The sequence below is a fragment of the Phascolarctos cinereus genome, unplaced genomic scaffold (assembly GCF_003287225.1).
Source record: "Phascolarctos cinereus isolate Bilbo 61053 unplaced genomic scaffold, phaCin_HiC Scaffold_726;HRSCAF=1367, whole genome shotgun sequence".
NCBI lineage: Eukaryota > Metazoa > Chordata > Mammalia > Diprotodontia > Phascolarctidae > Phascolarctos > Phascolarctos cinereus.
In genome coordinates, this window is record NW_027556098.1 from 113,227,805 (window position 1) to 113,255,475 (window position 27,671).

Here is a 27,671-nt window from a genome sequence, read left to right on the forward strand (position 1 = left end):
TGTTTCAAGTTCTGTCAGTTTGAATATTTTTATATTTTTGTAGTTATCATCTCTTTCCACAGAGATAGATTATAGATGTATACACATAGACACACACATACTGTGTCTATATTATAGTGACCTACCTGAATTTTACGTTCTCACTTTTGCTAGCATATAATTGAATATCATAGAGTCTGAAATTTTCTTTTATTTCTTCTCTGTTCATTTTTAATTTACCCCCTTTTTTTGATAAATAAAGACATTAATTTTATTAGTTTTTTCCCCAAAATACTAATTTTTAACTGTCATTACTACAAACTGTTTTCCTTTTTAAACTATTCTATAATTTTCAAGATTTCTTCTTGGTGCTTCTCTTGTGTTTGTTCATTTGTTGATTCTCTAGTCTTTGAAATTGTATATCTAGTTCGTTAATGCCCTTTATCTGCTTTTGTTAATGTATGTTTTTTTTCTTCTGAGAACTGTTAGCTGCATTCCATAAATTTTGATATGTGTTTTTATAATTACCTTTCTTTTCACCTTTCTTTCCAATTATTTCTATGATTTGTTTTTTAACACACTCATTTTTTCAGGATTCCTTACTAAGTCTTCATTTAGGCTTGTAATTTTTGCTTATGTCCCATGAATTAATTACTTTTATTGTGTCACAGTTAGCAATATTTCTGTTTTAAAAATTATTTATAATTTCCCTGTGCCCTATCACATGGTTTATTTTTAAGGTACAATATAATGTTGAGAAATATGTTTTCTTTAATGATCCCATTCAAGAGAAACGTGGTCTTGAAATCTAGGTTCGTCAAAAATTTCAGGTTCAGGTCTATATACATTATTTTTTATTTATCTTTCTGTTATAATATCTAGATCTGAGGGAGGAAAATTAAAGTCTACTAAAATTATTATATTGCCTTCTATGTATTTTTGCAACTTAGTTAACTTTGGCCTAATAATTTATATGCTATGACATTTGTGGTATATAATATGTATATTCATTGTTTGTGGTGAGTTTGAGCATGATGTAGTTTCTCTGTTTATCTTGATAATGCAAATTTTTATTTTTTGTTTAATCTGATAACATGATTATAATGCCTGCCTTTTTGGAATCAATTAGAAATGGCATATTTGTTCCCAGATTTTCATATTTATTATCCTGTATTTATTTTTAGATGTATTTGACAGGTGTTTTTTTTTTCTTATCACTCTGCTCTTCTCTTTCAATTTACTAGATAGTTTAATCCATTCACATTTAAGTGTATGAATGTCTGGTTTGGTTTTTCCTCCATTTATTTCTAGCATATTGATCTTTATTCTCTTCCTGTTTTTATGTCCCATTCACATTTAAGGTTATGATTATTATGTTTGTTTTTCCCACCATCATATGCCATTATAATGTTTCATCTCTTTGTCCTTCCTTCCCAAAGGAAAAAGATGTCAAAAGAAAGGAAATGAAATCAACACTAGTAATTTATAGTTGTACCATATAATCCCCATCTTCTCTTCACTCTTCACCTAACCCATGCCTAGGTCATTGGTTTTGCTCTTTCTTTCCTTTTATCTCCTCATAGTCAGCTCTCTTTAGTTGAAGTTTATTTTGCTTGTGACTAATCCTTTGTCAAGTCTACCCTTCTTCCCCTTCCTGATTCTTTTGTGAAGGCAAAGTAGACCATATTTTATCTCAACTCTTACCTAGCCTTTAACTACTGAATGGGTGTTGCTTCAGACAGACTGAGACCTGGGAAAGACCTTAGTTTATAAAGGCCAACCTCTCTCACTGCATCTAAGGCCATCACCAGTCATCCTGACCTATGTCTTGCCAGTGGACTCCAATGACTCTGCACAGAGTGGGGCTCATGACTTTGCACAGCTCTGCCTCACTTAAATTCAATTCATTTGCAAGTCAAGATATTACCCTCCTGATGTCATTGGTATTCTTTGAAAAGAAGGATGAACGAAAACAGCAACAATCTGTGAGCCTAGTTCCATTTACTTTGTTGTATTTTATACTGTACTTCCTCCCCACCCCGAAACATACCCTTACCTGACTCATATAAAAATGAAGTTCAACAAATGTCCACTCCCAGGGGCAGCTAGGTGGCGCAGTGGATAGAGCTCTGGCCTTGGACTCAGCAGGACCTGAGTTCAAATCCAGTCTCAAACATTTGACACTTACTAGCTGTGTGACCCTGGGCAAGTCATTTAACTCCAATTGCTTTACCAAAAAGAAACATCCACTTCCTCTACCCAAACTTCCATGCTTGTATTATCTTCTTTTGCAGTACTCTAATTACAGGAAATAAGTTATTTTTTCCTTCCCATCATTCCTTCATTGTGTATTCCTTTATCTCCTTTTTTGCTTTTCTCTTTTAAAATGAAACAAAACTAAAATAAATATGTAAGCCCTGCGTTTGTTATTATTTCTTCCTTCTTTGACCTTTAAAAATGGTGGGATCCAGAATGAACAACGATCTTATTCCTCTTTCAGGATGTAAGTGCTTGTTCATCATTTAACCCTTTAGTTATTCAAATGTGTTTACCTTTCTAGCTTTCTGTAGACTCCTGAATTTGCATTTCAAAGATTCTACCCAACTCAGTTTTTCTCAACAGGTTCTCTTGGAAGTAATTTATTCTATTAAAGGTCTATTTTTTTTCCTCAGACTTTTGGAATAAGTTATTTTTGGCCATAGATTACATGCTTTTGGGGCATATTGCATTTTAAGTGTTCCTTTCCTTTTTCCTATTTCCTGCATAATCTTTTATGATCCTGCCTGTGGTTTCTTGGCAATGTGATTTGTGTCTTCTTCACTGCTGGACCTGAAATCAAGACCTGCATTCAGATCTTCTTTCAAATTCTTACTAGTTGGTTATACAACCCGGGCAAGTCACTTAACCTCAGTTTCCACATCTGCAAAATGAGGGTTATAATAGCACTTATCTCCTAGGGTTTTTGTAAGGATATAAGTAGATAATATCTTTAAAGAACTTTGTAAATGCTGTCACCACCATCCTCATCCTCTTCCAGACAGATTTTAGGAGACATATTACGTATTCTTTTCCCACCTTCCCCTCTATCCCCATCATGAGTTTTTTCACTTCTGTACTATAGATTCTACTAAAACTGAAACTGGACAACCCACAGTCATCAGGAGAAGAAAAGATTGCACCTCCAACTACTCTACAGCTGACGGTTTTGTAGAATTACCTGGGACTCAGAGAGGCCAAGGGACTTGCTAAACATCGAGAAGAATGTTGAATGGCTCTTTTAGGGCCTTACTTTTCCTCCCCTAAAGTCACTTCTGTGGTTTGTAGAAAGTAGAATAGAAAATGAAGAGGACTGATTGGCTTCTCCTGTTCACATTACTTTCTACATTTAGTTGGAATTGCCCTGTAAATGAGGGCTTTGCGGCAAACTCACCAACACAGCCAGGGAAAAACAAACAGGCTACGTGAATAAAACTTAGAAAACTAATGGGTTTATTGAAGGATAGTCTTTGTAGGTAGTAGAGGTCTCAGCACAATGGTGAGATGAGTGGCTGCTCAGATCTATTTCTTTCTTTCTTTCTTTTTTTTAGGCAATTGGGCTTAAGTGACTTGCCCAGGGTCACATAGCTAGTAAGTGTTAAGTGTTTGGTCTGAGGCCGGATTTGAAGTCAGGTCCTCCTGACTTCAGGGCCGGTGCTCTATATACTGTGCCACCTAGCTTCCCCTAGATCTGTTTCTTAAATTGGCTCTGCCACCTATCCAAGAGGGCAAGGCTTTCTTGTAGTTTCAGCCCAGCCAGAAAAGGGGATGGGAGAAGGGAAGAAGCAATAGCTCCCAAAGGGCCAGTGGGAAAGGTAACCTCCAGGGGTTTCTGGAGGATTACAAGACCAGAAACAACTTTTCACAAGGGCAGAGACTTGTTCTCTAATGTCAGCTATTGGCTGACACAAGGGCGGGGGCTTAGGAGGTGGAGATGAAAGAGGGGTTGGGGGTCAGCAGATAGCTCATAAGCTTTCTCTTTTTACACAAAATGGATCCCATCTGCAGCATGTTAGAGATATTTCAATTCTTCTAGATCCCTGGGAGTCTAAGGCTGTGATCAGCTGAATAGAATGGTGAAAGTGGAATTCAAGGCTGATTCTTCATATCTCTATATAGTATGAAAATCTTTTGGGTTGAACTGAGCATTATCACAGTTTTTCAGACAAGGAGGTATCTTCCAATCAATTTAGGAAAGTAAGAACAAAATAGCTAAATGTAAGAGGGAAAACAAAGTATTCTAAGGAATTTTTTCTTGTTCAAATTTGACCACTGCCTGGGGGATGGCCTTGAAGCTGGCTTCCTAGCAGAAAACAATGGCTTTAGGAGCAACTGCTTTCTCCTTCGGATTTTACATGTGAATGATGATTTAGATAGTATTTGAAGGGTTGGAAGATGTGGAAAACCTATATGAAGATTCTAATGTTAAGAAGAAAAAGGCCTTAGTCTGACAATATTAGCTACCTACAAATGCAAAATTCTCTAGCAAGCAATATGAATTCATTTACATACAGGAAAGAAGCTTGGCTCTTACAGATAAAAGTCAACAAGCCAAGGTAATAAGCATTTATTAAGAACCCACTATGGGACAGCTAAGTGGCCTAGTAGATAGAGCACTGGGCCTGGATTCAGAAGGACCTGAGTTCAAATCCGGCCTCAGACACATAACACTTATTAGCTGCGTGACCCTGGGCAAGTCACTTAACTCCATTGCCTAGCCAAAAAAAAAAAAAAAGAGTCCACTATGCCATGCTATAACAATTATATCCATATGTATGTGTTGTTTGGTTATTTTCAGTCCTGTCCAACTCTTCATGACCCCATTTGGGGTTTTCTTGACAAAGGTACTAGAATGTTTTGCCCTTTCCTTCTCCAGCTCACTTTACTGATGAGGAAACTGAGGCAAACTGTGTTAAGTGACCTAGGAAGTATTTGAAACCAGATTTGCACTCTAGTCTTCCTAACTCCAGTTCTGGCACTCTATCCACTGTACCACCTAGCTGCCCATATGTATGTATAGATGTTTTGTGTATGTGTGTATTTGTGTGTATGCACATATTGTATGTGTACAGATGTGTGTATATATATATATATATATGAATATACAGATATACAGATATGTATGTTTTTATGGCCCTGCCACAAGGATCAAACACAGATGCCTTGAATATTCCATTGGAAGGTTCCTTTCAAGTCAGTGTTGAACCATTAATGACTGCTCTTTAATGAGGCCATTCAGCTACTTCTGAACCCATTTAATTATACTATCATCTAGTCCCCACTTTTCCAATTCTTTAAGAATAGCATTAGAAACTTTGCTTTGCTTTGCTAATATCCAGGTAAGCTATACAGCATTTCCCTGACTTAGTAACCACAGAGAAAAGGGAAATTAGATTAACCTCATTCTTTGTGATTACTGCTTCTTCTTTTAACTATTTACTAATCACTCCTTTAACAACACAGTCTAGAATTTTGTCAGGAATCTCTTTTTTGAAAACTGGGACATTTGCCCTTCTACAGTGTTGTGGTACCTACCTCTCTGGATCCTCCATGGTTTTTCAAAGACCACTGAGATTGGCCCAGCAATCAAATCTGCCGATCCTTTTAGCACCTTAAACATAGTAACTACCATTCCTAAGCACAAGGTAAGCAGAGATTCGTGCTTGCCTTTAAAACACATCTAAATTGTCCCTGTCCCACACCTACCTCTGCCTATTGAAATTCTATTTGTTGCTGAAGATATTAACTCAAAGATTGTCTTCCTAAAGTCTTTCCTACAGTTGTGTATAAAATTTCCCTTTCATTCTTCCCATAAGACTCTATACTTTTCTTGAACATTTGTTTCATTTTGTGTGTTACTTGTGTATGTATTACACACACACGCACGGGCACACACATAAACATACACCAAATTGTAAACTCTTCAAAGGTATGGACTGTGTTATTTATCACTGTATGTCCCAACATTTAGCACTGTGCTCTGAAATACTACATAAAGGTTTAATTGATTTGAAGGGTTATATTCCCTACAGTAGTTCATATTTTTTCTCTCCTCAAATTATCTTATATTTATTTGTGTATATATTGTATGCTGATCTCCACAAGGACAGAGACTTTCATGTTTGCCTTCATAGCCTCAGAATATGCTTAATAACTGTTTAAGTGGAACCATGCTCACTGAAGAAATACTGCAGTGACTCATAATTTTCTAGTCCCCTTATCTCCCAATGTGCAATAAAATTATCAACATTCTAATCTCTTTAAGTCCTACTTGTCAGAAATCTATCATCACTCATCCCTTCTCTCCCATTATCCCCATCTCCATCCCCAACTAGGTTAATTTACCTTCAAATAACAATATGGAAATACATTGTATCCTCATTCACCCTCAGGCCTGGAGGCTCAATGACGGCTTTGCCTATGACTATTCCTCTGGGAGACTGTCCCTGATGACTCCTGAAATGACTCCACTCTGATGCCACTCAAAACTAGAAATAGAAAAGCTTTCTACTGCTTACTTTATCTAGCCTTATTGACTCTTATCAGGGATTACTCAGCTTTTCTTTAGTTTAAAAAAAAAAAGGATTTATTATGTGCATTGTATAGAAGAAGCCTCCTCCCCAATGGTTTACAGTCTCATTGTGATGACCTATACACAAGAAGCAATTGAATAATAATGTGACAAATGACAAGATAAACAACATAGATGGAAAGAGTTAGGGGTGGCCAAGAAGAGGAGAGAACAATGAGTAATTAGAAAAATCTTCCTTGAATAAGTGTGGCTTGAGTAAAGGCCTGAAGTATGAATAGTATGTATGTAGATGTGAAGAACATCTTAAGACTCTCACTATGTGATTTTCCCCTCCTCCAGGAGAAGCAGTTTCAATGGAGGTGTCAGCAGGTGGTAATTTTAGGAAGAATGATGTCATGAGGAAAGGTATGTAAAGGCACACAAGAGAGTGAAAGGTATATGGAGGAGATTATTTTAGTCTGGGGTAGGAGGAAAGGCAAAGTGTTCATGTTAGAGAGTGTTTTGAAATAAAGTTTAGCCAGTTAACAAGCAGTGTGTGTGTGTGTGTGTGTGTGTGTGTGTGTGTGTGTGTGTGTGTGTGTGTGTGTGTATGACAATCTGGGTTAAGTGACTTGCCCAGTATCACACAGCTAGTAAGTGTTTGAGGCTGGATTTGAACTCAGGTCCTCCTGACTGCAGGGTCAGTGCTGGTTAGCAAGCATTTTAAAGAGCCTACTATGCACCAGGCGATATGCTGATTAGGCAGAGTGGGGCCCAATTCTTGAACATCTTAAATACTAAGATGATTTTAAGACTTGAAATAGTAGGCAATGGGAAGTCATTATAGATGATGAGCAAAAAGAGTGACAAGATGTTTTAGGAAAATTACTCTGAAATGTGCATGATTTATTGGAGTGGTGAGGGACAGGGAGTAGGGAAATCAGGTGGAATGATGTTGGGAGTTGAAGGGTCCAGGCGTGTGTGGTCATGAGAGCTTGCCTGTAGTAGTTTGGTCATAACTGAAATAGAAACAGGATAGAACAAATTCAAGAGAGATTACTAAGTAAGAATTGAGAAAACTTGTGAGACTGGATAACAGAGGGAGAAATGAAAGATGACTCAGAGCACTGAGTGGTGGTTGTTGCATTTTGAGGGGTTAGGGGGAACAGATGTATAAACAATGAACTTTTAAGTAACCAGGGCAGACATCACTATTACCACTTGATGGATACAAAAACTGAGGTACTAAATTACCTACCTAAGATCACAATGCTGGTCAGTGGTAAAAATGCACCTAGAGGCCAATTCTCTTGATTCTTGGCCCAGTGGTCTTTTCATTTGAACACATTTTTCCAGAACCACTGTATTCATTCCAGTAATATTGCTATCCCATTGCTTGAGAATTTGGTACAGTAAAGAAGCTAGATGGTACCACCTGAGTACTCTGGAAAGAGTTCAAAGAGAACTTTCCTAGCTAATATCAGAGAAATATTCTAATTTGTTTTCCACTTATATACGAATTCATTTCCTTTTCACTCCTAGCCTCTTTTATGGACCCTAGAAGCAGGGTCCCTGAGTAATCAACAACTTATGAGTCCAGAATACCCCAAACCTAGTTTTCATAGGTACCCCCAAAATGAACCCCAATGCTTACAATACTTTCCCAGAATTTGAATTCTCACTACAAACCATTGATACATCCCTGTAAGCTCAGCCCTGTCAGTGGCTTCAGGCTATATCCCACTTCTTCCAGGAAGACTTCTCTGGCTATTCCAACCCACATTGATCATTCTTTTCTCTGAATTCCTAATGTACCCACAGTCAGTCCCTACATGGTTCTCTAAATCAGCATTTCTGAAACTATGCTCTGTGGAACTGTGGTGTTAAGTCTTTCAATTGCAAGAAAGTTTTTTTTAGCTTTCCTTTTAGGAAAAAATCATGTTTAAGAGTTGGAGTTTAGGGAGAAAAGTACCATGCTATGTATAATTTTAATCTTACTCTAAATTGTACCTTTCTTTTAAATTTTTCATGCGAATGCTAGAATTTAGTGATTAGTTGATACTTATTTCAATAGTTTTTTTTTAAATAAAAAGCCTAATTGGTTGGTGTAAATGCTGATATGTTCTATGTTTTACAACTTCATGGTTAGACAAGCTAGGCCAATTGGTTCACCTAGCCATAATCAGCTACCATTATTCATATAGTAAAAGCTATTCAAACTAAGGCATAGTGTTTAGAAAGAAATAGCCTCTGAAGAGCCAGCTTGGCAAACCCAAACATAGAAAGTGATGGCCAAGGTCACACACACACATTTGTTTTGAATGCCTACCTAGATTTTAAGCTTCCAGAGGGCAAGCCTTCTTACCCAACCTGTATTCCGCAAAGGGCCTACCACAACTTTAGGCACAAAGTACTTGCTGCTTACCTGCTTATAGTAACACTAGGTCTGCAGTTATCTGCGATTGGTCCCTCTAAAAACAACCCTTCGTTAATAAATATTAATATTAAAATGCAGCAAGGGACTGATACATATGAAAGTGTCCCCACTTAACTGTGCTTGAATCCCTTACACCCCTCACCCCACAACCCCCTAAATCTCCAGAGCCAGTTACAAACCCATTAATGGGCACTTTATTGTGTTCTTCATGTTCCTTTGGACAGCAAAGCAGTCATTATCTGCCCAGAATTTAGCCACCTATTGTACTTATTGTACAAACTAGAAGACTGAGTCACAGAGTGGCCAGGGCCTTTACCAGGGTTGCACAATGAGGTGAGGGTAAGTCCAGCTGACTCCTCAGGCTTGTTTGGCTGCTCACTTCTGGAAGCCCTGGGGTTTGTCCCTCTACAGGAGCTGATTACCTCTCATGCCACTGGCAGAGGGAAGGCTATGCCAAGCCTTCAATTGGAGAGAGACAGTTTCCATCTAGGAATGCTGTATGGGACTGACAGAATAAGGGATTAGGTCCAGAGAACAGGAAAAAGGTCCAGGAAGTATTAGAACTGCTGGGTCATAAGGAGATCCTCAGATTCTACTTCAGGAAATTCCTTCTGGTTTTTCTTCTTTCTCTGATTTGTGGGAACGTAATAGTGGCCCACCATAATGGAGAAGATAAAGCAGACGACAAACAGAAGGCCAGAAAAGAAGATGAATTCAATCCACTGAGAAAAGAGAAGGACAGAAACTGGTTAGAAAACATAGCCATAATGTGCACTGTGGTGGGGTTCATGGGAAGAGTGGTTAAGGAAAATGGGGAGAGCCCTAGGAAACAAGTTAATTCCCATCTGGGTTCCATAGGAAACCAAGTAGAGGTTTGGGAAAAGAATGATTCCAAGAACCCCAACTTGGGGGTCTCAGGGAAGATTCAATGAAAATGGTTCTCATGGCTGTACACAACAGAGATCCACAATCTTCTTTTCTAAGTATATGGAAATGCCCATTTTATTTCATGTTTGTTAAGTTTGGGGATAAAAATAAGAAATTTTTAAACAGAGAATGGTTCTCAAAGTGGTAACTGAAAAGACTAGTATTACTAGCTCATTTCCCTGACAGAAAACACCTATCTGAAAAGGAAACTAGCTCTTCTCCGTCGGCAGGCTTTCTGCCCTCCTGCTCTGGAGGCACTTCCTAGGGCACTTCTCAGAAACCATGTTGGTTCTCTGTTTCTGCTCCAGTTTTTTCATGAGTAAAATTTTGTCCCTCCCTCTGACAGGGATGTTGGGAAGACGAAAGTTCTATGAAGTCTCAGAAAAAGGCCCCTGTAATATTATTTGCCTTCACTAGGTTCTAAATAAGAGAAAATGAGATTAAAAATCCATTTGGAGGCACCTGATTTAGAGATAGGGCAGCTAGGTGATGCAGTGAATGGAGTGCTAGGCCTGGAGTCAGGAAGATTCATCTTTGTGACTTCAGATCAGGCCTCAGTTACTTCCTAGCTATGTGACCCTGGGCAAGTCATTTAACCCTGTTTACCTCAGTTTCCTCATTTATAAAATGAGCTGGAGAAAGAAATGGCGAATCACCCCTGGTACCTTTGCCAAGAAAATCCCAAATGGGATCATGAAGAGTCACACACGACTGAAATAACTGAATAACAATTTATATGTAATAAACTGCCTGATCATGAGAGTTACTCATCTCTGATAGGGAAGAGGTAAGGAGGAAAAGCTGTGGAAATAACTTTAATAGAGGTTTTTAAGATCAGGGAGACTCTTGTCTCTGTGCTTAGAGATGGGAAATCCATGCTAGAGCCATGGGATTGGAGAAGTTGGGCCTTTGTGCTTGGATTCTGTCTTTCTATTCTGTCACAAAGACATCTAAAGCTATCACACCAATGTTCTTTTTTTCTGCCTTTAAGGAGCAGATAGCTTATCTAATTCATGTAGTGATGGGTAGAAAAAGAGGTATGAGAACCCTAGAGTTTGGCCCCAAACTCCAACTACATTTCCACACTTCTATTTCATGGCTATTATAACTTTACAGAATAGCTGCGGTGGTAGAGAACACTTTGAAATCCCTATCTTCCCTCCCCATGAAGCAAGAACGTGAGATGATGCCCATGACCCTTTAACATACCCTTTCACACAACAATCTCCTTTTCAGCTTTGTCCCTAAATAAAATTATGTGTGTACTATATATGCATGCATGCATATATATGTATATATATATGTATTTATGTATACATACAAATATATGTATATAAATACATGTAGATATATTTATATACATATATGCATGTAAATACGTATAGGTATATGTATTTATAAAATAAATACACATGTATATACCTATACATGTATATATACATATACATATATATATATATATATATATATGAGAATTTGACAACCCTCTATTTTATATTCAGGTTTGGAGAATAGCTAGAGAAAAGGTAGAACATCTACCTAGCACACATAAGAATGTGGCATAGTGGGAAGTAACATAGTGTAAGTGGAAAGAGTGTGGGATTTGGACTCAGAAGACCTGAATTAAAATCCTGCTTCTGTCACTCATGAACTGTTTGACCTTGGATAAGGTACCACTCTGTGCCCAAGTTTTGACATCTATAAAATGAGGATAGTTGTACCACCTACCTTGCAAGGTTATTACAAGAAAATCATGAATTCCATCCTTATCATGCAACCAGTGAAGGACAAAACAGGGAGCTTATCTCCAGTGTATGGACCTTCAGCCCTTCGCCCATGCTACATATGACTCTTCTGTTTTTTTTTCTTTTAGGCAATTGGGGTTAAGTGACTTGCCCAGGGTCACACAGCTAGTAAGTGTCAAGTGTTTGGTATGAGGTTGGATTTGAACTCAGGTCCTCCTGACTTCAGGTCAGGTGTTCTATCCAATGTGCCACCTAGCTGCCCCAACCCTTCTGTTTTTACAACTGCTCACAGAGGGAAGGGCAAACTGATCTCCATCTCATGAGGCAGGCTCCCCCTTCACATTTGCCAAGCCAGTAACCCTCCAGCCACAGTGAGTGACAGCAATGTACGGGTGAAGCAATTCTCAGGTTTCTATCTGCCGTCACTATCCTGATGCCCACTCTACAATCTTCTTTTGGCAAATTCACCTGACTGGGATGAACCCATGGAAAACCACATCACTTAATAGAGACTTCTGTGTACAATCATATGTAGCAGAATGTAGAATCTGCTAAGGCTTAGGCGTTAGGGAACAATACTATAATTTTAACCACTGGACTCATGATCCAGAACTTGGAACTTGACCTGTATCAGAAAAACAGACTTTGCCACAATGATCACAATAAAGTTTCCTATGGAGACTGTCAACAGCCGGGCTGCCTGTAACACTGACTTCATGCTGGGAGGAGCCTGGAAAGAACACAAGAAAACTAGGTAACCAAGGAAGCTACAGGGCTCATGGGGCCTCTGTATCAAACAGACTGGATAAATGACTGCCTTGATTTGGTTTTGGTCTCATATTTGGTGAACTCTACCTAAAGCCAGACTTTATACGCTGTGTCAAGATATCTCTGCAGGGCTGAGCTGGCTTTCTGTGCAGGGTCACAGATAAGGGAAGGGGCATTTGGTTGGGGAAGTGTCAAGTCTCAAAATCATCAACTCTGAATTCCCATTTTGTTCCACTCAATTCCCAAGAGTCAGGTGCTAGAAATGCTTACCTCAGTGTATGTGAATTCAAAGCTAGTGACAGAGAACATGACCTCCCCAGCTGTGATAAGCACATATTGTGGCACCTGCCATAAGATAGACACCTTGTTGGCGGGAATGTTCTTGGTTTTCCAGGCCCAGGGGCCTTTTCCAGACTTCTACAAAAGAGTAGAAAGGAGACACATCAATTAACGATCCCAGTTACACACATCTATCTAACATCAATGGATAGAGGTTTGCCACAATTTTGTAGAGGCGGTAGTTTTTAATTCATCAGATATCTTCTTCTCCAGGGTCATAGTGATGATGAACCAGGTAGAGGAAGCACTTAGTCATACTCTGTAGGCAAAACAATAATTTGGCAGGGATAGAGGAAAATTAATGACCAGATCTACTCCAACTTTCTATTTCTAGTCTCGTAAAGTGATGCTTTCAGGTAATGTGTCAGAGCTGGGATTCAAATTCAAATGCATCTAGAATCCAAACCCATTGCTCTTCCCCACTATCCCCTGATGCCTCTCCAAGTATACTGATTGAATGCCACATGTTGAAGGCACAGTGATGCCTTGTCGCTAGGCTGCTAACTCTAGTCCTATTCCTGTTGCTCTGGTCATGGAGAGGTGGTTGTTCAGTTGTTTTCAGTCATGTCCTACTCTTTGTGACCCCATTTGGGGTTTTCTTAGTAAAGATACTAGAGTAGTTTGCTATTTCCTTCTCCAGTTCATTTTACAAATGAGGAACTGAAGCAAAAAGGGTTAAATGACTTGCCCAAGGTCACACAGCTATTAAGTGTCTGAGGCCAGATTTGAACTCAGGAAAAGGAGTCTTCTTTCCTCAGGGCCAACACTCCATGCACTGTGCCCCTAGCTGCCCCATGGTGCCTCCTCATGGTGGGGAGCTGAGATTTATTCACTTTAAGTTATACCCCACTCAAACTTTTTTTTCTTAGATTTTCTAATGGAATTTAAAGCTGGAAGGGATCTCAGAGATCATCTTGTCCAGTGCTTCTTCTCTAGATGAGGACACCAATGTTCAGAGATCAGAGAAATAATTTGTCCTGGGTCTCACAGGTAGAAAGCAGCAGAGACAGTATTTAAAGCCAGGTCCTCTGACTCCAAATGTAATATTCTTTCCACTATACTATATTGCCTTACCAAGTCACAGTGAAACACAATAGGTCATTCTCCCCACCTCCCTCCCCTTAGATAAAACGGAAAAAAATCACAAGCACACCATGGGGACCAAGATGATTATCTATTATCTTTTGGGGTAGGAGCGGGAAAGCTGTGTGAAGATGTCTAGCTATGTATCCCACATTCAGCCTTAGCTGCCTGGTATCCATTTATTGACCATGACTCAAGGACCAATGATAATGTCTTCAACATCCAGTGCCCTCATTACACCTTAACAATGAAGACTGTGTAAGCTGCACCAAAGTCAAGCAGGCCCAGGTCTAGGAAGAATTCCTCATCATCTGTCCTGCATGGCACAGAATGGTATCTAAGGGGTGGAGGGAAAGGAGAACATAGGATTAGACAACTCTCCAAGGAAAACAGTAACCTCATGGCTATCAGAATGGTGGTAAAAAGAGCTGGCAACTGCCTGGAAAACTGGAAGTGGACCATGCAGTGATACCTGTGAAGCATTATACAAATATCCTCCCCTCATATAAATATCTTTGAAGTTAAGGTACTTACTCTCCCCTTTCCAAAGTTCTGTAAGAAGAGACGCTATAGTTTTCATCAACAGTGACAATGTTGTCTTTGCCCAGGGAGATATTCACTTCCTTGTCCAAAGTGTTAACGAATCTGTAAATGGGGAGAGAAACAGTGAGTTATGGCATCAGACAGACTCTCACTGACACAGAGGTAGAACTTGAGTGACCCTCTAAGGAACCAGCCTGATTTGCTAAGTGATGCCAGAGTAATCTCATTTACATTTTTTAAAGGAAGGAAACAAGCACATATTTAACACCTACTGTGTGCCAGGCACTGTGCTAAGCAATTTACAAATATTACCTCCTTTAATTTTCACAACAACCCTGAGAGGCAGGTGGTATTGTTATCCCCATTTTATACTCATGGAAACTGAGGCAAAGATCAAGTGGTTTACCCATGGTCACACAGCTAGTAAATGCCTCAAGCTGGATTTGAACCAAGGTCTTGCTGACTACAGGTCTAGCATCCTTGACATCCATTGTCCTATCCTAGCTACCTGGTATATAGCAAATATGGTGGTTAGCAGATTTGAGATCCTAAAGGGATCAATAGGTTAGAAATACAGTGTAGGCTAAATCTAACAAGATAAAATTTAAATAAGCACAAATGTAACAGAACTCAGCAGTCAGGTTTTTAAAAAAACAAGCACAGGATGAAATGTAATGACTTCATGTGGAGAAAAAGGACTTACGCTATGAGCTCAGTATGAATGAACAGTGTGATGTGTTTGCAGAAAAAGCTAATGCAATGTTAGGTTGTTTTAGCACAAGTATAATGAACAGAATAAGGAAAGTGACATCACCCTATGCTTTGTGGTGATCAGACCTCTTCCTCTGTAGTGTTTGGTTCTATACACTTACATGTTAGAAGGAACAATAACAAGCCGGAGTGTGTCAAGAGGAAGACAACCAAGATGGTGAAGAAATGTGAAACCATGTCACTGAGTACTGGTCATGAAGACTGGTGATACTTAGCATGGGAAAGAGAAAATACATAGGGGTGATGACACCTTTCTTCAAAGAGTTGAACAATTGTAATATGGACAAGCTGGAGGGCTCTGTCCTGTGCTCCCTCAGAGGATGTCAGTGACTCACTTATCACCAAGTCCAAAGGCCTTTTCTCAGTCCCTCATTCCCCTTGATCTCTTTGATACTTTCGACTGTATCGATCAGTGCCTCCTTCCTGGATATACTCTTTTTCCTTGGTTACAATATATTGCATTGGCTCCAATATATTGCATTATCCCAATTCTCCTCTTCTCTAATCTATTTCTCTGACTTCTTTGCTGGTTCCTCTTCTTGACTTGCCCCTAATGTTGCTATTTGCCATGATCTGTCCTAGGCCCTCTTCTCTTGTCTCTACACTGTCTCTTTGTCAATCTCATTCATTCAAACAACTACAATTATTATCCCTAGGCATCTAACTTTCTCCTTTCCTAAACTTCATATCTGCATCTTAGACTAAATTTAAGACATACTTACCTTGATGTCTCATTGATGCCTCCCAACCAATTTTCCTGCTTCTAACATTTCATCAATTTCACACTATTGCTAGATTAAACTTCCTCAAGCATGGATATGACCATGTCCCTTCTCTGCTCAAATCCTTTCAATGGCTCCCTATTTCCATTCAAGGTCCTCCATAGACTGCCTACATTCTACCTTTCCAGTCTTACAACTACTACTCTCTTTGACACACACTATGGGACTGCACTACATATAATTTCCCTCCTATACCATCCTTCCATGAAGATTTCTACAACCCTCAATCCCACTCCAACTTCATTGAACCTTATATAGCACCTTCTTTGTACCTTTTTTAGTTACTAATCATAAATTATTTTTGAATTATTTTTATTGGTGCATTATCATAGTCCCTTAATAGACTGTGAGCTCCATGAGGACATGGACTATATTTTATTTTAGATAGATTTATGTATGCACTGACACACACAAATATACATACATATATATACATATGTAAATTATACATAGATAAAATCTAACCAGCCTAGCACAGTGTTTCGCACATAGCTGTGTGTATGAAGACGTGTGTAACATGCATATGTATACCACGTGCATACATACATGTAACATGCATATATACACTGTGCAAGAACAGCATTCTGTACATATTAGTTGTATGTGTATATGAATATATGTGTGTAACATTTTAGATATATGTATATATACTCATTTAACACATATGTACATGTGGCATGTGAAAGATGAAATGACTGAGGAAACAAAGGTTCAAGCTTCTGAGCATCTCAATTTACTAAGCAATGCATGACAACTGCACAACAAATCGGGCCCAGATTTCCTCAGCTTAGGGCTGAAGCCCGAAAACAGGGAGAGACAGATTTTTATGCTTTAAAAACAATCAAACAAGACCAATTAATTAAAAAAAATTAACCAGGACACAAAATTAAGTAATCTAATTTCTAATTGGAAGAGAGATTAGAGACTTTCCAGGTTGGAAGGGGGAGAATGAACAAATGCAATTCCCTGTATATATACATATATATATATACACACAAATACACACACACACACACACATACACATATATACACAAATACACACATACATATATATGTAACAGAACACTGTGCTGGGCAGATCAGATTTTGTGTGTATATACAAATATACACATACATATGTAAACACATATACAGACATATATTCATACATACATATATGCATATATACACACATATCAAAACTGAACTACACAGCACCGAGTTTCATGTATTCAAGAAGTGTTTGTTGGGGTTACAGTGGATGCAGCACTCTGATTGACTTCAGAAATCTAAATTAGGATTGTAGGATCTTAGATTTAGATCTTCAAGACCATAAGGCATCTAGTCTAACATCCTCATCTTGTAGAAGAGAAAAATGAGGCCTTGAGAGGCAAAATGACTTTTGCTCAATGCCACACAGGTAGAGACCATGTCAGAATTTGAGATGACTCCAAGGCCATTTCTACTGCACCACGCTAATTCTCCTAGGGCAATGAGTGGAACTAGAGAAGGAAGATTTCAGTTTGACATAAGAAAAAATTCTAAATAGGACTTCCTAAATGAATAAGGAATTAGTAAATTTCCCTTTGCTAGAAGCATTTAAACAAAGACTGGATTATCACTTGGCAGAGATGTTATAGAACAGATTAAAGCCTTGGGTATATGTTGGACTTGATAACCCCTGGAGTCTTTTTTAACTCTTGGACTCTATGATGCTGACAAAGGTCCTTGATGTACCTCTCCAGGATACTTATCAGTAGCTCTCCCTTTTCAATGAGAAATAGACCAAGTGAGGAAGGAGGGATTTAGGCAGCAGGGCACAGGGGCCTCCAGGATGGGGAGGCCAATCACTCCAGGATTGGGCTCTGTCATGACCTCTCTAGGACATTTCATGAGAAGGATAGTGTTGGACTCATGGTTAAGGAAACTTGGGTTCAAATTCCACTACAAACACTTCCTATGGGTAGGTCACTTAACAACCACTCAGAGTCTTGCTTTCCTTATCTATAAAGGAAGGGTACAGCTAAGTTCTCAGTGAATAGAGTACTGGGCCTAGAGTCAGGAAGAGGAGTTCAAATCCGACCTGAGTTCAAATCCAACCTCATATACTTACTAGCTGTGTGACCCTAGACAAGTCACTTGACCTTATTTGCCTCAGTTTCTTGATCTATAAAATGGGTTGGAGAATGAAATGGCAAACTACTCCAGTATCATTTGCCAAATGGGGTCACAAAGAATCAGATATGAATGAAACAACTGAACAAAGACCAAAAAGTGAAGATAATAATACTTGCACTATATACATCCACAGTCTTTTTTTTCTCTTTTTTTGCCTAGGCAATGGGGTTAAGTGACTTGCCCAGAGTCACACAGCTAGTAAGTATCAAGTGTCTGAGGCCGGATTTGAACTCAAGTGCTCCTGACTCCAGGGCCAGTGCTCTATCCACTGCACCCCTAGCTGCCCCTACCTCACAGTTTTTATAAATTAAGTATTTTAGGGACATAGTGCAGTATAGCAGAAACCAGCACTGGATTAAGCCTCAGAAGATCTGCAATCAGATCTCTGCTCTGTGGGATCTTGGGTAAGCCATTTGAACTTTTGAGGCCTCAGCTTCCTCACCTTCAAAACGTAGTGGCTGAACTATACGACCTCTAAGGTCTCTTCCAACGCTACCTCCTATGATCCTAAGCCAACCTGCCTTTTAGTTCTGTCCTTCCTGTCCTTTCATTTCCCAGGGACATGCTTGCCGATTCTCCTGCTGCTTCAGAGACAACCACCCCTGCTCAGCACAGAACCCTCCACCTGCACCCCTACAGATGAGACTCAGAACACGTCACTGGGAGCCAGAATTCCATCATACATACCTCACAGCTGCCATTCCATTGGTTGGTTTGGTTCCCATGTCTTTCATCTATAACAAATAAAATAAAATAAGTTTATTAGGTGGGTATGATCTTCAAACTGTAGTGGGGTGAGGAATTTTTTTTAATGGTTTAGCAAAACTAACCAAAATATAGAAGAAAGGTTGACATGTAGTAGTCCATACCTGTATATAGCAAAGGAATCTGGGGTCAGGGTGCCTTATAAAAAAACTATTATATTAGAATATATACTAAGAGTTTAAAGGCAGGCAAGTCTGCACTCACAGGCCTGAAGCATTCCTTTCACTAAAAAATAAAAGCCTTTTCTTGTAACAAATAAGGCTAGTCAAAGAAAAAAAAAATCCCTGTACATTACCCTCATTTGAAAATGTATGTGTTGGGGGCAGCTAGGTGGTGCAGTGGATAGAGCACTGGCCCTGAAGTCAGGAGGACCTGAGTTCAAATTCGGCCGCAGACACATAACACTTACTCGCTGTGTGACCCTGGGCAAGTCACTTAACCCCAATTGCCTAGCTAAAAAAAAAAAAGTATGTGTAATTCTGCACTTATAGTTCATCACCTTTCTAACAAGTGATGGGAAGCATGATTCATCATTAATCTTCTAAAGTGGTCATTGATCAATATTCTTAATTCTTTCAAAGTTGTTTTTCTTTATAATGTTATAGTGGTTGGTGTATAAATTGTTTTTCCTTGTGCTATTCACTTCACTCTGCCACTCTGCATCAGTTCATGCAAGTCTTTTCAAGTTTCATGTCCCTTTCCCAATATCCTATGGCGCAATAATAGTCCTTTATATTCATATGTCTTAAGTTGTTCAAGCACACCCTAACTGATGGGCACCTACTTTGTTTTCAGTTCTTTGCCACAACAACAAAAAAAATGCTACTACCAACATTTTTGCACATATTGGTCCATGCCCTCTTTCTTTAATCTCTTTGAGACATAAGCCCTATACTGGTATTGCTGAGAGAAACGGTATATATAGTTTAGTGACTTTTTGGTTATAGTTTCAAATTGCTTTCCAGAATGGTCCAATCCACACTCCATCAATAGTACATCAGAGAGGTTGTTTCCTAAAGCCCTTCAGTAACTGCCATTTTCCTTCTTTGCCATTTTTGCCATTTTGATGGATGTGAGGTGGAACTTCATGGTTGTTTTAATTTGTATTTATTTTATTATTAGTTATTTAGAGTGTTTTTCATATTGTGTTAACAGTTTACCTTTCTTCTGAGAACCATTTATTCATTTCCTTTGGCCATTTATCTCATGGGATTCTTATTTATTTATAACAATTCCACATATATGCGTATTATATATGTGTATTTATATTTGTTTCATGTATAAATACATACATATGTATAGTATTAAACCTTTATCAGAGAAATTTGTTACAAAGATTTTTTCTCAGTTAACTGCTTCCCTTCTAATTTTAATTAGATTGATTTTGTGTAAATAATTTTTAATTTTATGTAATCGAAATTGTCTTTTCATCTCCTGTGATATTCTCTATACTTTGTTTTTGCCAAAAAGTTTACCTTAACCACAATTATGAAAGGTATCAACTTCCCTGCTCCTTGAATTTGTTGATGATATGACCTTTTATATCTAGGTCAGGTATCCATTTAGGACTTATTGTGATAAATGGTATATTATGTTGGTCTAAACCTAATTTTGACCAGTCTACTTTACAGGTTTTTCAGTAGCTTTTGTTAAATATTAAATTCTTACCCCAATAGTCATTGTCTTTCAGTTTATTGAGGACTATGCTGCTACATTTGATTGCTTCTGGGTACTTATCTGTTCCACTGATCAACAGTTCTATTTTTTAAACCAGTATCAAATACTTTTTATGATTAATGCTTTGTGACATACTTTGGTGCTGCTTTGGCTCTCCCTTCCCATTTAAAAAAAAAATTTCCCTTGAAACTCTTGACTGTGTGTACCTCAAGCTGAATTGATTATTTTTCTCATTCTATAAAGAAAACTTTTGGTAGTTTGACTGGTATAGCACTGAACAAGTTAATTGATTTAGGTAATATTGTCATTTCCATTTTATTGGTTCTATCAAACCATGAGCAATCAATATCTCTCTAATTATTGAAGTCCATTTTTATTTCTGCAAAGATTTCAGTTATAGTCATATAATTCCTTTCCATGTCTTAGTAGTTGGATTTCTGGATATTTTACACATTCCATAGTTATTCTGAGTGGAATTTATCTTTCTTTTTCTGCTAGGTTTTGTTGGTTATTAATTGTTTCAACTGATGTATAGTCAACTCTCTACAATTCTCTAAGCAAATCATACTATCTGCAAAAAAGTGATAATTTTGTTTCTGCTTTGTGCTTATTTTTTCAAGTTATTTTCTTGTTTTATTGCCCTGGCTAGTATATCTAGAATTATGTCATATCAAATTATAGTGATGAAGTGAACATAGTTGCTTTACTTCTGACTTTTTTTTTTTGGTGAGGCAATTGGGGTTAAGTGACTTGCCCAGAGTCACACAGCTAGTGAATGTTATGTATCTAAGGCCGGATTTGAACTCAGGTCTTCCTAACTCCAGGGTCAGTGCGCTATCCACTGTGCCACCTAGCTGCCCCTACTTCTGATCTGATTAGACTTTTTGTATTTCTCCATTAAGGATAATGCTAGCTCTCAAGTTTTAGACATAAACCATTTCAAGGAATGGATCACTTGTTCCTAAATTTTTAAATATTTTTTTAATATAAAAAGGTATATTTTTCAAAAACGTTTTCTGCATCTATTGATGTAGTCATGTAATTTTTATTATCGCTATTAATAATTTCCATTATGTTTATAATTTTCCTAATACTGAACTAAACCTGCATTCCTGTATAAATATAAGCTGGTCATAGTGTATAATCTTTTAGATATTTTTCAATATTTTTGAATCCATATTCATTAGGGAAATTAGTCTGATTTTCTTTCTTTGTCTTATCTCCCCCTGATTTAGAAAACAAGACTGTACTTGTCTCATGGAAGGAGTTTCAAGAGTTCAATGAAAAAAAATTATATAATACTAGATTTGGCTGTTCTTTGAATGTTTGATAGAATTCACATGTATCCATCTGGCCTTGGAATTATTTTTCTTTTTTATTATCTTTATGACTTCTTCATTGTTTTTCCTTTTGTTTGGTTTTGGTTTTATAGATTGGGTCATTTCTTCTTCTAATCTGAGTGATTTATATTTTTGTACGTATTCATTCATCTTAACAGTTTTGGTGGCATGTAATTAGGCAAAGTAGTTTCTAGTAATTTCCATTTATTTCTCATTCATTTTTTCTTAATTCTCCTTTTTCTATTTCTGATTAGAAATTTCTGATTAGTTTTATCTCTTTTAAAGAAAAAAACAGATATACTAGTGGTTTACCTATTTTATTAGTTTTTAAAAAGCAGCTCTTAGTTTACAATTCAAACTCAGTTACAGATTCAAGGGTTTTTCTGTTTTCAAATTTGTTTATTCTTCGATTTTAGAATTTCTTATTTATGTCTGGTTGGGGTTTTTGTTGTTAATCTGAGGTTTTCTCACAGTTGTTTTGTTTTAGTTACATGCAAAAAGTCATTGATAAAGTCTTTCTCTCTTTTGTTGATGAAAGTATTTAGAGATATGAAATTTCCCCTAAAAACTGCTGTAGTTGCATCCCAGCACTTTTCTGGGTTACTTTTAACTTCTGGGTTTGCATTTTAAAAATTCTACCTCGCTTTGGTCTTTTAAACAGAAATGCTTTAAAGTCTTCTGGTCTATAAAGGTCCATTTCCCCCCATAGGAGTATATTCAGTTTTTCATGGTAAGTTATTCTATGTTGTAAATTTTCATCTTTAAATGTGTTGTATTTTAAAAGTTTCTTTAAATAAGTTATATTTAAAGATTTTCTTTAATTTTTTCTTTTCTTAAAGTTGCAATAGTCTTGTGTGATCCTGACTGTAGTTTCTTGGTTCTTGGATTCTTCCCTTTTGCCTGCTTATTGTATTTTTTTTTTTAATTCAGAAGCATTAGATTTGGGCTATAGCATTCCTGAGTATTTTTATTTTAGAGTTTCTTTCTGGAGGTAATTGGTGCATTCATTCTGTTTTCACTTTGTTTGGGGCAGTTTTCACTTATAATTTTTTAATACAGAGCAGGTTTTTTGTTTGGTTATGGTTTTCAGGGAGTTGGGTTAACTATCTTAATTACCAGATAACTGTTCAATCCTTTGATTCACTCTGTGTTGTGAAGACTTGACCAATGCAAACTTGTCAGTGTAAAGGATATACACTATAGCTCATTGATTGATTCCATAAACAATGAATTAATGAATGCATTAATAAAACTTCCCAGGCCCTGAGAAGCCAGCCTCCCTAGAGACACAATGCCTATCAGCTGCCCCTGCCAAAGAATTAATATACTAGATACCTCATATCTCTAGGACTTCAGTATGCCCATGAAGGAGAGCATACTGAATGTCTCAGCCCTCACCAGGATGCTGGAGACTCTGTTTCCATCTCCATGAATGACCAAGCTATATCGGCTCTTCTCCTCCACCACATGCTCATTTCTGACAGATGAGCTCCTGGACTGTAGCTGAAACTGGAAACATTGGCTCTCAGTGTTCAGAAGGAGTTTGGAATATTTTGGTGATTGCTGTAGAGAAAGTAACCATAAACTCATTAGGTTTTCTATCTTTATTCCCTTCTGGGTTTCATGTGAGCATAAAGGGATGAAGAGAGAGGGTGCAGAGATATGTGCAGCAGGGTGCATAGATCTGCCTAAACAGCAAAGGCAGTTTGTAATCTACTTTCCGTAAATTCCTATCTATCTCGAGACCTGCTCCTTCTCTACCCTAGGCCACCCCAGACCTATATTGCCAGAGCACCGTAAGGGACCCAGCCAGACCTGCTATAAAATAGGTCTGCTCTCCCCTTTCCCCACCCTGGGGTGCTACCAAGCCCTCTTTCAACCTTCCTGCAAATTCTCCTTTCCCCTTTTGGCCTTTTCATCAGACACTCCCCCTTAACTTACATACGTACCCTTATCAATAGAAACCCAGAATCTCCCTCTCTCTCTCTTTCCCATTGTTGGTGGGGCACTCCTAGCTCTTTAGGGTAGATACCCTAATGCATCCTTAGAACTCTTGGGGGGCTTGCCATCAATCCTATCACTGAAACCCTAAGACCTTATGCTCTGCATCTGGGCCCTCCTATATGTGTTGTCATATTCAATTAGAGCATAAGCTCCTTGAGGGCAGGGATCATCTTTTTCTCTTAGTTCCAAATGGTAAGTAGAGTGCTTAGCATATAGTAAGTGCTTAATAAATGCTTTTTTCATTTACTCCTTAAAAGTTAAATATAGAAGACAGGTAGGTGGTGAAGGTGTTAAAAGTGCTATACTTGGAGTCTGGATGATCTGAATTAGAATCCTGCCTCAGACACTTATTAGCTATGTGACCTTGGGTAAATCACTTAACCTCTCTCAGCCTCAGTTTCTCCATCTGTAAAATGATAATAATAGTATCCGCCTCACAGAACTGTTGTGAAGACCAAAGGAAAAACATAAAGTGCTTTGTAAACCTTAAAACAATATATAAATGTTAGTTATTAATGTTATATAAACTTATTTTTCTTTTTTGAGCTGTGCATTCAGATTCTGAAATCCATATCCTACAAAGGAATCCTATGTTTTCTGGGCAAAAGTATCTCCCTTTTTATTCCAATTACAGGCAAATCCAATTTGATATCTACTCAAAACTGTCTCCGACATTTCCACATATATTTGCCTGCATGTTGCATATCAATAAACAGGCAATAGAAAAACAGATCTTCAAAGGGTCTAAACTTTATTGTATCAAAACCACTTTGAATTATGAAAGGGGCAGAGCCAAGATGGTGGATTAGGGGTAGCCACATAGCTGAATTCTCCCAACATTCCACTCCAAAGAAATTTAAAATAAGGCCTCAAAGTAAAATTTTGGAGTGGCAGAGCCAAAAAAAAAAGACCAGGGTGAAACATTTTTCCTGGCCTAAAAAATCTTAAGAGGTCAGCAGGAGAAATCTGTGACACTGAGGTAAAGGACTCCTTGAAGCGCACACAAACAATAGTGGCAAAAGCAGCCACAGCAGCAGCAGCTTTGGGAGCTCTCAGCTCAGAGACAGATATGAGGTCAGACAACTGGGCAGAAGGAGATAATAGGGGATCCTTTGCTGGCACTGGGTACAGTTAGCATTGACTGGCAACTCTTTTCCATACAGAGTTCTAGATCACAGTTCCAGTGTGGAGAGGAACACTGATGGTCAGTCACAAGGGAACAGGGAATTGGTTACAATACCAAAGCGAAAAGGAGCCTAGCACATGAAGCTGCAGGGTAACAGATCCCTTCCTGGATAAAGACTAGAGCACTGACTAGGACAGCAGTGATCATGCCTCTCCTAGGATACCACCACTTTGGAAGTACGAGAAAAACTGCAGACCCCAGACTCACTCTGAAAAAAGCAGTATGAAAAAGCCTGAAGCTTGGCACAATACCTCCCCAGGCCCAGTCAGCAGAGCCCAACTTTGATATAAAGTTCAAAGTCAAGAAATAGACTGGAAAAATGAGCAATTAATAAAAAAATAATCTGACCATAAAAAGCTACTGCAGTGACAGGGAAAACCCAGACATAAACTCAGAAGGCAACTATGCTAAAACAGCTACAAAAAGCCACAAAGAAAAAATGCTAATTGGACCCAATCAAAAGAAGAATTCCTGGAAGAGTTGAAGAAAGAGATGAGTGGTAGAGGAACAACTGGGAAAAGAAATGAGTAGTGTAAGAAAATTATGAAAAGAGAGTTAACAGTTTGGTGAAAAGAGACACAAAAAATGAAAAATATTAAAAATAAAAAACAAAATTGGCCAAATGGTAAAAGAGATACAAAAATCCACTGAGGAGAACACCTTGAAAAGCAGAATTGACCAAATAGAAAAAGAGGTACAAAATCTCCCTGAAGAATATAATTCCTTAAAAATTATAATTTAGCAAGTAAAAGCTAATGACTATATGAACATCAAGAAATAATAAAACAATGAAATGAATGAATAAATAAAAGAAAATGTGACATACCTCATCAGAAAAACTACTAACCCAGAAAAGAGATTGAGGAGAAATAATTTAAAAATTATTGGACTACCTGAAAGCTATAATAAAAAAAAGAGCCAAGACATCATGTTTCAAGAAATTATCAAGGAAAATCACCTTGATCTTAGATCCACATGGTAAAATAGAAATTGAAAGAATCCATTGATCATTTCCTGAAAAAGATACCCAAATGAAAACTTCCAGGAATAATATAAACCAAATTCTAAAGCTCCTAGGTCGAAGAGAAAATACTTCAAGCAACCAGAAAGAAACAATTCAAATATCGTGGAGCCATAGTCAGGATCACACAAGATTTAGTGGCTTCCACATTAAAGAAGCAGAGGGCTTAGAATATGATTTTCTGGAGGGTAAAGGAGCTGAGAAAACAACCAAGAAGAACCTACCCAGCACAGCCAAGTAAATCCTTCAAGGGAAAAACGTAATTTCAAGCATTCCTGATAAAAGAAGCAGAACTGCATAGAAAATGTAACATTCAAACAGAAAACTCAAGAGAAATATAAAAAGCTAAACATGAAAGAAAAATCATAAGGGATTCAATAAGGTTAAACTGTTTACATTCTTACTTGGGAATATGATACTTATAACTCGTAAGAATTTTATAATTCTTAGGGAAGTTAGAAGGAACATACATAGACAGAGGGCACAGGTGTGAGTTGACTATAATGGGATGATACCCCCCAAAATTAAATTAAATTAAAGAGATACATTGGGAGAAAGGGGAAGAGAGAGGTAGAATGGGGTTAAATTATCTCAAATAAAACAGGTGAGAAACAGGTTTTATAGTGGGGGGGAAGATGTTTGTGGTAGGAGTTGTGGGCAACTTTAGGACCTTACTCTCACTGGAATAACATACATATTCAGCTGGGTATAGAAATTTATCTTGACTATAGGGAAGTAGGAGGGGGGCAATATAAGGAGGAAACTGATAGAAGGGATAGTGAATTGGGGGAGGTCATGGTTAGAAGCAAAACACTTTTGAGGAGGGACAGGGTGAAAGGAAAGAGAGAGGAAAAAAGGATAAACAGGGGAAATAGGCCCTGTAATAATCAGAACTGTGAGTGTGAATGGGATGAACTCACCCATAAAATGGAAGCAGATAGTAGAGTGGATTACAAACCAGAATCCTACAATCTGTTGTTTACAAGAAACACACTTCAAGCAGAGACACACACACACAGGGTAAGGGGAAGGGGCTAGATCTATTGTGCTTTGTTCAGCTAAAATAAAAAAGCAGGGGTAGCAATCATGATCTCAGACAAAGCAAAAGCAAAATTAGATCTAATTAAGAGATAAGCAGGGAAACTACATTTTGCTAAAAACTTCCAGAGACAATGAAGCAATATCAATACTAAACATATAAACGCCAAATGGTATAGCATCCAAATTCTTAAGAGAAATACTTAAGAGTAAAATGAGTTAGAGGAGAAAAAAAAAGACAGTAAAACGATACTAGTGGGGCACCTCAACTTTTCCCTCCCCAAACTAGATAAATTTAACTATAAAATAGACAAGAAAGAAGTTAAGAAGATAAATAGAATGTCAGAAAAGTTAGTTATGTTAGACCTCTGGAGAAAACTGAATGGGAATAGAAAGTAATATAACTTTTTCTCAGCAGTACATGGCATCTACCCAAAATTTGACCATGTATTAGGGCGTAAAAACCTTACAACCAAATGGAGGAAAGCAGAAATATTAAATGCATCCTTTTCATATCACAAGGCAATAAAAATTACATTCAATAAGGGAATGTGGAAACA

At 37.9% G+C, this 27,671-nt stretch overlaps 1 protein-coding gene across 1 annotated transcript in view; it reads right to left on the reverse strand.

Moving 5' to 3' along the window:
• Window positions 1-9,135: 9,135 nt before the first annotated feature.
• LOC110208093 (solute carrier family 15 member 2-like) overlaps window positions 9,136-27,671 on the reverse strand; it is a 96,306-nt gene continuing 77,770 nt past the window's right edge. Inside the window, 6 exon segments of the mRNA XM_020985912.1 lie at window positions 9,136-9,685; window positions 12,674-12,820; window positions 14,066-14,162; window positions 14,360-14,470; window positions 18,768-18,814; window positions 23,261-23,425. Coding sequence (XP_020841571.1) covers window positions 9,521-9,685; window positions 12,674-12,820; window positions 14,066-14,162; window positions 14,360-14,470; window positions 18,768-18,814; window positions 23,261-23,425 — 732 coding nt within the window. The 3' untranslated portion in view covers window positions 9,136-9,520.